This window comes from Hypanus sabinus, chromosome 18 (assembly GCF_030144855.1).
Source record: "Hypanus sabinus isolate sHypSab1 chromosome 18, sHypSab1.hap1, whole genome shotgun sequence".
NCBI classification, from domain to species: domain Eukaryota; kingdom Metazoa; phylum Chordata; class Chondrichthyes; order Myliobatiformes; family Dasyatidae; genus Hypanus; species Hypanus sabinus.
The window spans coordinates 15,809,321-15,822,413 of record NC_082723.1 but is presented as its reverse complement, the minus strand read 5'-3'; the positions used below and the strand labels follow the sequence as shown (position 1 = coordinate 15,822,413).

Below are 13,093 nucleotides of genomic sequence, written 5' to 3'. Positions count from 1 at the left end.
TGCAGCTGCTAACAAGTTTAGTGTACACGAGAGAGAGTGGAGAAAGGCACAGGACGCGCTGAGGGAAATGCCAAAGACGAAATGTGCAAACTGTGGGAAAACATGCCAGTGGCCGGAACTGGAAGAAAAAGCTTTAGATTGAGTGAATCACCGGCGATCGTCCGGATACGTTGTTACCAGAGAAATGATTCGAGTTCAAGCGTTGAAATGGGACGAAAAACCCCGCGAGGTCAGCAAAAATTTCAAAGCTAAGCGAAGATGGTGCACCTGATTTATGAACAGACGTGATCTTGTGTTGAGACAAAAAACAAAGATTGCTCAGAGAATTCCCACAGGGTGTTGTCCACGTTCAAGAACGCTGCTGGATGGACGAAACGGGTTGCTTGAAGTGGGTTAAAGAGGAGTGGCGTTGACGTCCCGAAGGTTTCAGATGCCGATCCACCAACTTCAGCTACCCTGAGTCCTACTTTTCAAAGTCACTTTGCAATATCAGTGAGCACTCTGCTGAGAAAGTTGCTGATCAGAAGGGTTTAGAAGACAGTGGCTGAATTTCTGGATTAGTAAGCAGAAGTCTGGCGATGTGAGTTCAGAACCCACCACTTACAAGTTTAAGTAATTAAATGAAACAGGCTATCCCACTATGGTGATCCCGGTTATCATCGGTGTGCACTGCAGGGGCAATTAGAAGTGAGCACAAGTTCTGTGCAGGCCAGGGATACCCCCATTACGTGAGAAGTTCAGTCCAAGCCATGGGCTGGCGGCAGAGCCTACGCTATCCGCGTTTGCACAATCAGAATCAGACTTTAATCGCCAAGTACCTGTGCACATACAAGGAATTTACTTCCGGCAGATGTTGTCTCTCCGCTCATAACAATAATAACGATAAATATAAATGAAAATATAGATTATACATGCAAGTAGTGCAATCCAAGTAATAGTTAACCGGCAGTTAAATGTTCAGCAAAGTGACCGCAGTAGGGAAAAAACTTCTCCAATGCCTATTAACCTTAGTCTGGAGGGATCTGAAGCGCCTACCAGACGGAAGCAGTTCAAACAGTCCGTGCGCAGGATGGAAGGAGTCCTTTATGATGTTTCCCGCCCTCTTCTTCAACCTGAAAGAGTACAGGTCCACAATAGAGGGCAGGGAGGCTCCAATGATGCGCTTGGCAGTCCTCACTGACTTTATTTGTCAGGCGTGCATTGAAACTGACAGTGAAATGTGTCGGTTTTGTCTGCGGTTAACACGGTCCAAAGGTGTGCTGAGGGCAGCCTACAAGTGTTGCCATGCCAACATCGTATGCCCACGGTTTACTAATCTCAGCAAGTCCGTCTTTGAAATGTGGGAGGGAACCCACATAGCCACAGGGAGGATGTATAGGCAGTGGCAGGAATTGGACCCTGGCTATTGCGGCTGTAAAGATGTGCTTCAGTGCTTTAGCAAAATGTCTGAAGTGGCTGTATTGAAATCAGCAGGGTGTGACACTGGGTATATGGTTGGGAGGTATAGGATGAACAATGGCTTTAATTTAGCCATCATGGAGAACGTTTAGATCCATTGTGCATGGCTAGCTCCCCCTGCACAGTTAAGGCTTCAGACTGATTAATATTCAGCAGCATTAGTACAAGGAAATTTCTGAAAAGTTCAAAATGCAGTCTTCTTAGCAGGTACTGGTTCACAAAATTTCCAAGTTCCGGATCCGGCAAAGCTGAGTACCGGCATGTGAGATCTTGTGATCGTTTCTGGTTAAACCAAAAACCTCTACAAAGGGGGTCGGCTTATACAAAGGTGACATGAAAAAGACACTTTTTTAACCTTGAAAATGGGGGGCTGGCTTATACTCCGGAACATACGGTACCTGTAATTCAAAGGAAGCATTGTAGATAGTGTAAATATAGAATTGTCCTTCGATCTTTTAGTACATAATACTGGGTCAGACAGGCCTCTCTCTTTAGAGAATGTCTCATTCTGTCGAAAAAAAGACTGCTTTATGTCTACTGGCTGTGTCTCTCTGGTGACTTTGTTCACATGATGACAGGGACCACAGATGATGGAAATCCGAAACAAAACCAAGGGATGCTGTAAACACTCAGCAGGTCAGGCAGCATCAACAGAGAGAGAGAAACAGAGTTCAGGCCAATGACACGTCTGAACTGTTCACACTGCTCCTCTCTCCATGGATGCTACCTGGCTGGCTGAGTGTTTCAGCACCTCCTGGACTCAATGAAAGGCGACAGATCCCTCAGCAGTGCACCCAATGTGGATTCTGATTCTGGATTCTGACCCAACTCCAAGAAGGGAGACTTAAACCCCCAGAAACAAAAGGACAACACAACACAAAAGCATTTGCCAACAATTACGTTAAAAAGACATAGACATAACTCCCGAAAAGCATCATGAATAAATGCTTAAAACAGAATGGAGGAAGACAGGAAAACTCTCAATAACAAAATGCAAAGATGTCAAATCACTTTGTGAGCAGTGATGCACCGTGGCCTTACCCGAATAATGAGCTCCTTCTCCTGGTAATACTTCACAATCAGGTTGATGTTCTGCTTGAAGGTTTCGACCCTGCGCTCGATGGCGTGCCTGTTATCGTCCAGCCGACCTTTCTGCACAGCTCGCTTCTCCAGCCGCTGTCGCAAGCGGTGGTTGGAGCAGGCCAGGAAAAGCACAAGGTCCGGAGAGCCGATCTGCGTTAAGCACGCACAGAAAGGGAACAGGTTTCAATGACTCGAGGAGGAGCAGCCGGGTTGTGGAGGTGATCACAAGGCAGCAAAAGGGTTAAGGTGGGCACGAGGAAAGAGAGTTAGCATTCCAGCTTAGTGGCTTGCGAGACCGAACCTGCTCACAGGTTCCTGGGTATTGATGTCAGCAGATGAACGAGGTGAACCCTACAGGTTTCACAGTCCCTATTGACAGGCACTGTAGCCCAGTCTGCAGAATGCAGTCCAACACATTTGTTCGAGCTTAAATCTACAACACATTCTACCTCACACCCCACGTTGCCATCGGTTCTTCAACCAACCAACGCAGCCTCGGTCTCTGCAGTCTACCAAGATTCTGGTGACTTTGATCATTTTGCCCTAAAATGGACTTGGCTTTTTCTGTTCCAATTGTGTTCTTTCTTGCAAAATTTGTTCACACCTGATCTTTTCCTTGTGCATGCTGCTTATAAGATGCTGAGTGACTGGAGGAGGAAGCCCGGATTTGGAGGGCTGCATGTGGGTGGGGAGGTGTGTGGGCGGGAGGAAGGGGGCTGGCTTTGCTGCAGCACCGTCACCACGCTCTGCTGGCCACTGCATGTGTGGCAACACCTGCAGCCAGCCTCCTGCATGTCCTGCCGTTGTGCTGGTTGCAACGCAAACTACGCATTTCGCTCTACGCTTCCATGTTCTTCTGAGAGCACCACAACCTTGTCGTTGGGTTTGGAGGCTTCTCTGCCTCAATAACCTGGAGAGAGATGTTGGCTGGAGTCGGGGCTTTACACTTTGGATCACCCGTGCCAAATAGGTCAAAGGGTAGGTCTACCGGTCCTCCAGGTTTGGGGGTTCAGCTTAGGGCCAACAACCCTGACTGGTAAAACAAAACTATTATGGAAACAGCAATGAAGAATCCTTGCGCATCTGAGGGTGACGGTATTCCACCCGGGACTTGCATGACTGACAGTAAACTGAGAGGAAGCTTCCGACATGATGAAGGAAGCCCTGAACACCGCCAGAGATGGAGGACCTTCATTGCTGCCCTAAACACAAGCAGTGTTACAGGCACCAGGTTCCATGTACATGTGATAAATAACTCTACTGGGTGTTTTTTATAGACCACCCAATAGTAACAGGGACATTGAGGAGCAGATAGGAAGACAGATTCTGGAAAGGAGTAATAATAACAGGGTTGTTGTGATGGGAGATTTTAATTTCCACAATATTGATCAGCATCTCCCTGGAGCAAGGGGTTTAGATGGGACGGAGTTTGTTTGGTGTGTTCAGGGAGGTTTCCTGACACAATATCTAGATAAGCGTGCAAGAGGAGAGGCTGTACTTGATCTGGTATTGGGAAATGAACCTGGTCAGGTGTCAGGTCTCTCAGTGGGAGAGCATTTTGAAGGTAGTGATCACAATTCTATCTCCTTACCATAGCATTGGAGAGGGTTAGGAACAGACAAGTTAGGAAAGCATTTAATTGGAGTAAGGGGAAACATGAAGCTATCAGGTAGGAACTTGGAAGCATAAATTGGGAACAGATGTTCTCAGGGAAATGTACAGCAGAAATGCAGCAAATGTCCAGGGGATATTTGAGTGGCGTTCTGCATAGGTACGTTCCCTGCAGGGTACAGGAACCATGGTGTACAAAGGCTGTAGAAAATCTAGTCAAGAAGAAAAGCTTACGAAAGGTTCAAAAGACTAGGCAACGATAGAAATCTAGAAAATTATAAGGTTAGCAGGAAGGAGCTTAAGAATGAAATTAGGAGAGCCAGAAGGGTACATGAGAAGGCCTTGGCGAGCAGGATTAAGGAAAATCCCAAAGCATTCTACAAGTACATGAAGAGCAAGAGGATAAGACATGAGAGAACAGGACCAATCAAGTGTGACAGTGGAAAAGTGTGTATGGAACCGGAGGAGATAGCGGAGGTACATAATGAATACTTTGCTTCAGTATTCACTATGGAAAAAGACACTGGCAATTGTTAGGATGACTTACAGTGGACTGAAAAGCTTGAGCATATAGAAATAGGCATCTGTTAGTCTCGTGAGATAATGGATTTGCACCCTTGGAAGGTTTCCAGGGCGCAGGCCTGGCAGGGTTGTGTGGAAGACCGGCAGTTGCCCAAACTGCAAGCCCTCCCCTCTCCACACCACAGATGCTGTCCAAGGGAAGGGCACTAGGACCCAAGCATACAGACATTAAGAAAGAAGATGTGCTGGAGCTTTTGGAAAGCATGAAGTTGGATAAGTCACCGGGACCGGATGAGATATACCCCTGTAATGGAGGTGGGGCAGAAGGGGGTGTGGGAAATGCTCTTCTCATGTTCCATTTTAGACACAGACTGGGAGTAATTAACTCGGGTATGAAATCTCTGGTGGGCAGGAGAGTTAAACAGAGGGCAACACTATTCCCCAAAAGCCTCCGCCTGATCTTCCCCCGATTACAATCGCAATGACCATCAGCTGACCGGCTAACCACTGACCAAAGCAACAGCACTTCCAAAACCTGGCCACATTCATCCCTTCAGTGATTAAGCACGGTGAATGCCATTACATTTCCTGTGATGGAGGAAGTGGTGATGAGGAACAGTAAAGGTGGAAAGGGGAAAGGCAGAGGAGCTGGGGGAAAGGCTTCAAAGACTTTGAACAATGAACGGTAGGACCCTGATGTGTGCATTAGAATGGGTGAGGGAGGCCTGGGTGTACAGATCAATAATTCCTCGAAAGTGGCATTGCAGGTAGATAGGGTCATAAAAGGAACCTATCGGCACATTGGTCTTCATAAATCAGGGCACTGAGCACAGGAGTTGGGATGTTATGTATAAAACATTGGGAAGGCCGAACTTAGAGTATTATGTGCAGTTCTGGTCACCTAGCAACAACAAAGATATCAACAAGCTTGAAGGAGAGTAGGACACATTTACAGGGATGCAGCCAGGTCTCGTGTTATGGTGAAAGGTTGAACAGGTTAGGACGTTATTCCCTGGAGCATAGGGGAGATATTTTAGAGATATACAGAATTATGAGGGGTGTAGATAGGATGAATGCTTACAGGATTTTTTTCCCCTCAGCTTGTTGTTCTCGGTGTCGGATGTGGGAGATCCTGGAGTCTCCGAGCCTCCCGGACGTCCACATCTGCGCCAGGTGCGCCGAACTGCAGCTCCTGAGGGACCGAGTTAGGGAACTGGAGCTGCAGCTCGATGACCTTCGCCTGGTCAGGGAGAGTGAGGAGGTGATAGAGAGGAGTTACAGGTAGGTGGTCACTCCGGGACCACGGGAGGCAGATAGGTGGGTTACAATCAGGAAGGGGAAGAGGCAGGTACTAGAGAGTACCCCAGTGGCTGTACCCCTTGACAATAAGTACTCATGTTTGAGTACTGTTGGGGGGGACAGCCTACCTGGTGGGAGTGACAGTGGCCGAGCCTCCGGCACAGAGGACGGCCCTGTAGCTCAGAAGGGTAGGGTTAGAAGAAAGAGGTCCATAGTAATAGGGGACTCAATAGTCAGGGGGTCAGACAGGCGTTTCTGTGGAGGTGACCGGGAGTCCCGGATGGTAATTTGCCTCCCTGGTGCCAGGGTTCGGGACGTTTCTGATCGCGTCCAAGATATCCTGAAGTGGGAGGGTGAAGAGCCAGAGGTTGTGGTACATGTAGGTACCAATGACATAGGAAGGAAAGGGGAAGAGGTCTTGAAACGAGAGTATAGGGAGTTAGGAAGGCAGTTAAGAAGAAGGACTGCAAAGGTAGTAATCTCGGGATTACTGCCTGAGCCACGCGACAGTGAGAGTAGGAATAGAATTAGGTGGAGGATGAATGCGTGGCTGTGGGATTGGAGCAGGGGGCAGGGATTCAAGTTTCTGGATCATTGGGACCTCTTCTGGGGCAGGAGTGACCTGTTCAAGAAGGACGGGTTACACTTGAATCGTGGGGGGACCAATATCCTAGCGGGGAGGTTTGCTAGGGCTACAGGGCGGACTTTAAACTAGTAAGATGGGGGGGCGGGAGACTATTTGAGGAGACTATGGGAGAGGAGGTTAGTTCACCAGTGGAGCAAGTAAATAGACAGTGTGTGAGGGAGGAAAGGCAGGTGATGGAGAAGGGATGCGCTCAGCCCGAAGATGTAGGGGAGAAGAAAGAAAAGGAGAATAAATTTGAATGCATTGTTAGGGATGGAAAGAGAGGAGGAGATGGAGAGTATCTTAAATGTATCTATTTTAATGCTAGGAGCATTGTAAGAAAGGTGGATGAGCTTAAAGCATGGATTGATACCTGGAATTATGATGTTGTAGCTATTAGTGAAACATGGTTGCAGGAAGGGTGTGATTGGCAACTAAATATTCCTGGATTTAGTTGCTTCAGGTGTGATAGAGTAGGAGGGGCCAGAGGAGGAGGTGTTGCATTGCTTGTCCGAGAAAATCTTATGGCGGTGCTTTGGAAGGATAGATTAGAGAGCTCCTCTAGGGAGACCATTTGGGTGGAATTGAAGAATGGGAAAGGTGCAGTAACACTGATAGGAGTGTATTATAGGCCACCTAATGGGGCGCGTGAGTTGGAAGAGCAAATGTGTAAGGAGATAGCAGATATTTGTAGTAAACACAAGGTGGTGATTGTGGGAGATTTTAATTTTCCACATGTAGACTGGGAAGCTCATTCTGTAAAAGGGCTGGATGGTTTAGAGTTTGTGAAATGTGTGCAGGATAGTTTTTTGCAACAATACATAGAAGTACCGACTAGAGATGGGGCAGTGTTGGATCTCCTGTTAGGGAATGCGATAGGTCAGCTGACAGATGTATGTGTTGGGGAGCACTTCGGGTCCAGTGATCACAATAGCATTAGCTTCAATATAATTATGGAGAAGGACAGGACTGGACCTAGAGTTGAGATTTTTGATTGGAGAAAGGCCAACTTTGAGGGGATGTGAAGGGATTTAGAGAGAGTGGATTGGGTCAAGTTGTTTTATGGGAAGGATGTAATAGAGAAATGGAGGTCATTTAAGGGTGAAATTATGAGGGTACAGAATCTTTATGTTCCTGTTAGGGTGAAAGGAAAGGTTAAAGGTTTGAGAGCACCATGGTTTTCAAGGGATATTAGAAATTTGGTTCAGAAAAAGAGGGATGTCTACAATAGATATAGACAGCATGGAGTAAAGGAATTGCTCGAGGAATATAAAGAATGTAAAAGGAATCTTAAGAAAGAGATTAGAAAAGCTAAAAGAAGATACGAGGTTGGTTTGGCAAATAAGGTGAAAGTAAATCCGAAAGGTTTCTACAGTTATATTAAAAGCAAGAGGATAGTGAGGGATAAAATTGGCCCCTTAGAGAATCAGAGTGGTCAGCTATGTGTGGAACCGAAGGAGATGGGAGAGATTTTGAATGATTTCTTCTCTTTGGTATTCACTAAGGAGAAGGATATTGAATTGTCTAAGGTGTGGGAAACAAGTAAGGAAGTTATGGAACCTATGACAATTAAAGAGGTGGAGGTACTGGCGCTTTTAAGAAATTTAAAAGTGGATAAATCTCTGGGTCCTGACAGGATATTCCCCAGGACCTTGAGGGAAGTTTGTGTAGAAATAGCAGGAGCTCTGACGGAGATCTTTAATATGTCATTAGAAACGGGGATTGTGCCGGAGGATTGGCGTATTGCTCATGTGGTTCCATTGTTTAAAAAGGGTTCTAGAAGGAAGCCTAGCAATTATAGACCTGTCAGTTTGACATCAGTGGTGGGTAAATTAATGGAAAGTATTCTTAGAGATAGTATTTATAATTATCTGGATAGACGGGATCTGATTAGAAGTAGCCAGCATGGATTTGTGCGTGGAAGGTCATGTTTGACAAACCTTATTGAATTTTTTGAAGAAGTTACGAGGAATGTTGACGAGGGTAAGGCAGTGGATGTAGTCTATATGGACTTCAGCAAAGCCTTTGACAAAGTTCCACATGGAAGGTTAGTTAAGAAGGTTCAGTCGTTAGGTATTAATGCTGGAGTAATAAAATGGATTCAACAGTGGCTAGATGGGAGATGCCAGAGAGTAGTGGTGGATAATTGTTTATCGGGATGGAGGCCGGTGACTAGCGGGGTGCCTCAGGGATCTGTTTTGGGCCCAATGTTGTTTGTAATATACATAAATGATCTGGATGATGGGATGGTAAATTGGATTAGTAAGTATGCCGATGATACTAAGGTAGGAGGTGTTGTGGATAATGAGGTGGATTTTCAAAGCTTGCAGGGAGATTTATGCCGGTTAGAAGAATGGGCTGAACGTTGGCAGATGGAGTTTAATGCTGAGAAGTGTGAGGTTCTACATTTTGGCAGGAATAATCCAAATACAGAGTAAATGGTAGGGCATTGAGGAATGCAGAGGAACAGAGAGATCTAGGAATAACTGTGCATAGTTCCCTGAAAGTGGAGTCTCATGTAGATAGGGTGGTGAAGAGGGCTTTTGGAACGCTGGCCTTTATAAATCAAACCATTGAGTACAGAAGTTGGGATGTAATGCTAAAGTTGTACAAGGCATTGGTAAGGCCAAATTTGGAATATTGTGTGCAGTTCTGGTCACCGAATTATAGGAAAGATATCAATAAATTAGAGAGAGTGCAGAGACGATTTACTAGGATGTTACCTGGGTTTCAGCAATTAAGTTACAGAGAAAGGTTGAACAAGTTAGGTCTCTATTCATTGGAGCGTAGAAGGTTGAGGGGGGATTTGATCGAGGTATCGAGGGATAGATAGTTGACGTGAACAGGCTGTTTCCATTGAGAGTAGGGGAGATTCAAACTAGAGGACATGATTTGAGAGTTAGGGGGCAGAAGTTTAAGGGAAACACGAGGGGGTATTTCTTTACTCAAAGAGTGATAGCTGTGTGGAATGAGCTTCCTGTAGAAGTAGTAGAGGCCAGTTCAGTTGTGTCATTTAAGGTAAAATTGGATAGGTATATGGACAGGAAAGGAGTGGAGGGTTATGGGCTGAGTGCGGGTAGGTGGGACTAGGTGAGATTAAGGGTTCGGCACGGACTAGGAGGGCCAAGATGGCCTGTTTCCGTGCTGTGATTGTTATATGGTTATATGTTATATGGTTATTGGCTGAGACTAGAACTAGAGGTCATTGGTTTCAGGTGAAAGGTGAAATGTTTAAGGGAAATCTGAGGGAAAACTCCTTCACTCAGAGGGTGGTGCAAATGTGGAACAAGCTGTCAGAGGAAGTAGCAGATGAGAGTTCACATGTATCACTTAAGAGAAGTTTGGAAAGGCAGGGGTATGGAGGAAAATGGTCCAGGTGCAGGTAGATGCTATTACGCAGAAGATTAGGTTGGCAAGGACTGGGTGGGCAAAAAGGACCTTTTTCTGGCCCAACAGAATACCAACCTGCCTGAGGTTCATCACTCTAAGACGCACCACCTCTGCTGTCCCTTTAGCATTACGAAACAAAGTTTCCGGGTGCCTTCACACCCACACGGAACAGTTGTTGCTCCCACCTTTACGCTGGCTCAGCACAACACCTTGGGCTGAAGGGGCCTGTTCCTGTGCTGAGGTTTATCTTAAGAGTTTGGATGCCGAGTTTCCATGAATGAGAACCCCCCCACCTCCCCCCGTAATTCTCCTTCATGCCACAGCACCGTTTGGTGACGTCCCTCAGGGTCATGTGACATCGGTTCCGTACACGGCTCTAGGGAGGTGTTTGGGCAGCCTTGCTCAGGCCGGGTTTAGCGGAGTGAGTTCTCATCCCGAGCTCCGTGGTGGGACCCCCACTGTGACAGACTCTGGGGTAAGGGAAGCAGCAGAGAAAGCCAGAGCCCCACCTGTTCTTCAAACGTGAAGGCCTGGCTGATCTCCTTAGGAAACCCATCCACGATAAAACCTTTAGCATCCGGGTGCTTCATGAACTGGTGCTTCAGTTCCTCGATGGTCGTTTCCTGAAAGGTCAGAAGGGGCACATTTTGGAGCTTGGTACATTTAGAACATCTTTGCTCCATCTGCAACGAAGCACTATTTCCCCATGCCCATCATTTTAGTTCAAGTTTTCACTCCCATTCCAACATGTCAGTCCATGGCCTTCACTGGCACGATGAAGCCACTCTCAGGTTGGACGAGCAACACCACACATTCTATCTGGTTATCTTCCGAGCTGATAGCATGAACACTGATTTCCCTAATCTGATCATTTCTCCCATCACCTCCTCTCTTGTCTATTCTCTATTCTAGCTCCCTCCAGTGCCCCTCCTCCTTCCCTTTCTCCCATAATCCATCTCTTGTCCTATCAGATTCCTTCTTATCCAGCTCTTTACCTTTTCCACCTATCACCTGCCAGCTTCTTACCTTATCTCCCTCCCTCCCCACCCACATCCTTACCTTCACCTATCACCAGCCGACGTGTTCCTTCCCCCCACCCCCCCCCCCCTTCCATCTTCTCATTCTGGCTTCTCCTCTTTCATTTTGTGTGTGTTACTCTAAACACAGAACAGTACAGGCCCTTTGGCCCACAATGTTATGCCAACCATTTGATCTACTCTACGATTAATGCAACTCCTCCCTCCCACATAGCCCTCTATTTTCTTTTCATCCACATACCCATCTAAAAGTTTCTTAAATGCCCCAAATGTATCTGTCTCTACCGCCACCACTGACAGATTCCATGCACCTACCATCCTCTGTGAGAAACATATCTCCAACATCCCCCTAAACTTTCCTTCAACCACCTTAACAACAATGCCCACACATATTAGCTGTTCATTTAACTATAAGATTATAAGACAAAAGAGATTCCCCAGTTGCTGGAAATCCGGAGCAACACAGACAAAATGCTGGAGGAACTCAGCAACAGGTCAGGCAGCATCTGTGGAAGGGAATACTCCGTCGACGTTTTGGGTCGAGAGCCTTCATTGGATGAGTTCCTCCAGTATTTTGCGTGTGCAGCTAAGGGTTACACGCAGAACAGGCCTACGCAGTAACAGAGGAGTGAAATACTGGGGTTGTTAACATTACCAAGATACGGTGAAAAGCTTTTGGAGACACAAGAGACAGCGGATGGTGGAATCTGAAGCAATGAATAATCTGCTGGAAGAACTCAGAAGGAGGAACCAACACAGTCATTCGGAGAACATACAAACTCCTTACAGACCGTTTCGAGAATTGAACCCAGGTCATTAGTGCTGCAGTATTGTACGCTAACTGCTGTGTTACTGTGTCCCCTCCCTCCCCCTGCTTCACCTAGCATTCCCGGGCAGTATTCCACCCAAGCAATATCCAGGCCTGAGTCTGCTTAGCTCGCGAGGTCATCTAGACAGCAGCGAACTTCCCCATAGCTGTATGTCGGAGGCCACCCCACCAGCTCCTTACCGGAGGTGCCAGCTCCCCATTGGCGATGATCTGCGCGATGAGCTCCCACTTGCAATCGCTGGTGGCACGGTGCAGCATCTGTCGGCGCAAGATCTCCCCCACCGAAATCGCCTCAAATCCGTAACGGCCAGCCATCTTGGCACTCTGTGTGCCCTTCCCGCTCCCAGGACCACCTGCAGAGGGGGCAGAGATCAGAACAGGTGAGGGACAAAATGGACAATAATGAATACTAGCCCCCAGCCCCACCCATTGACAATGAAGCCTGCAAAAATACTGTCCAGGAAGAGAGGCCCACAGTTTTGCACGGTTAAAACTACCAGCTCTTAGGATACAGGTGTTGGCAGGTTGTCATTCAGAAAGAAAGTTCAGAGTTTAAAAATTAAGATTTCCTTCATTTCAAGCAGCATACACAAAATGCTGGAGGAAAAAAATAGTCGAAATTTCAGGCAGAAACCCTTTGGCAGGACTCAAATTGGTAATCGCTTCATTTGTCACACGTACATTGAAACAAACAGTGAAGTGCACCATTTGCATTTATTCAAATCAGAGAGAATTGTGCTGGGCAGCCCACATGCTTCTGGCACCAACTGAACATGCCCACAACTCACTAACCCTAACCATGTGTCCTTGGTGTGTGGGAGGAAACCGGAGCACCTGGAGGTAACCCATTTGGAAACTCCTTCCAGGCCGTGGCTGGGAGAGATCGCGGTTGGTGACCGTTGGCACTGTAAAGCATTGTGATCTCTGCTAGGCTACCGCGACAGGACTCGAACTGCAATCTTCCGATGATTTTGCTTCAAACATCAGCAAAATATTATTCGTTAGGCCACACCCTGTTTAGAATCATACTGCAAAAAAAACAGGCCCTTCAGCCCACTGAGCCCATCCGAGCCACCTTTGGGCTATAAAAGACTTGGTGCTTTTAGCTCTAATTGCGTTCTTTCTTGTGTAACTTACATTTGTTTTTTTGTTGTATATTTCGTCTCTCTATTGCCATGTCTGTGATGCAAAAGTTTTTTTACCGCACTTGTACCCATATGTAACAGTAAACTTGACTTT

The 13,093-nt window shown here is 46.7% G+C and overlaps 1 protein-coding gene across 2 annotated transcripts in view; it reads right to left on the bottom strand.

The window, feature by feature from the left end:
- The window catches only part of LOC132407354 (adenylate kinase isoenzyme 1-like), a 186,550-nt gene that overhangs the window by 125,055 nt on the left and 48,402 nt on the right, over positions 1–13,093 (bottom strand). For both annotated transcript variants that reach the window (XM_059993717.1, XM_059993716.1), the window contains exons 4-6: positions 12,035–12,207; positions 10,498–10,611; positions 2,500–2,691 (exon numbers count right to left, since the gene is read on the bottom strand). In XM_059993717.1, coding sequence (XP_059849700.1) covers positions 2,500–2,691; positions 10,498–10,611; positions 12,035–12,207 — 479 coding nt within the window. The remainder of the gene's footprint in view (positions 1–2,499; positions 2,692–10,497; positions 10,612–12,034; positions 12,208–13,093) is intronic.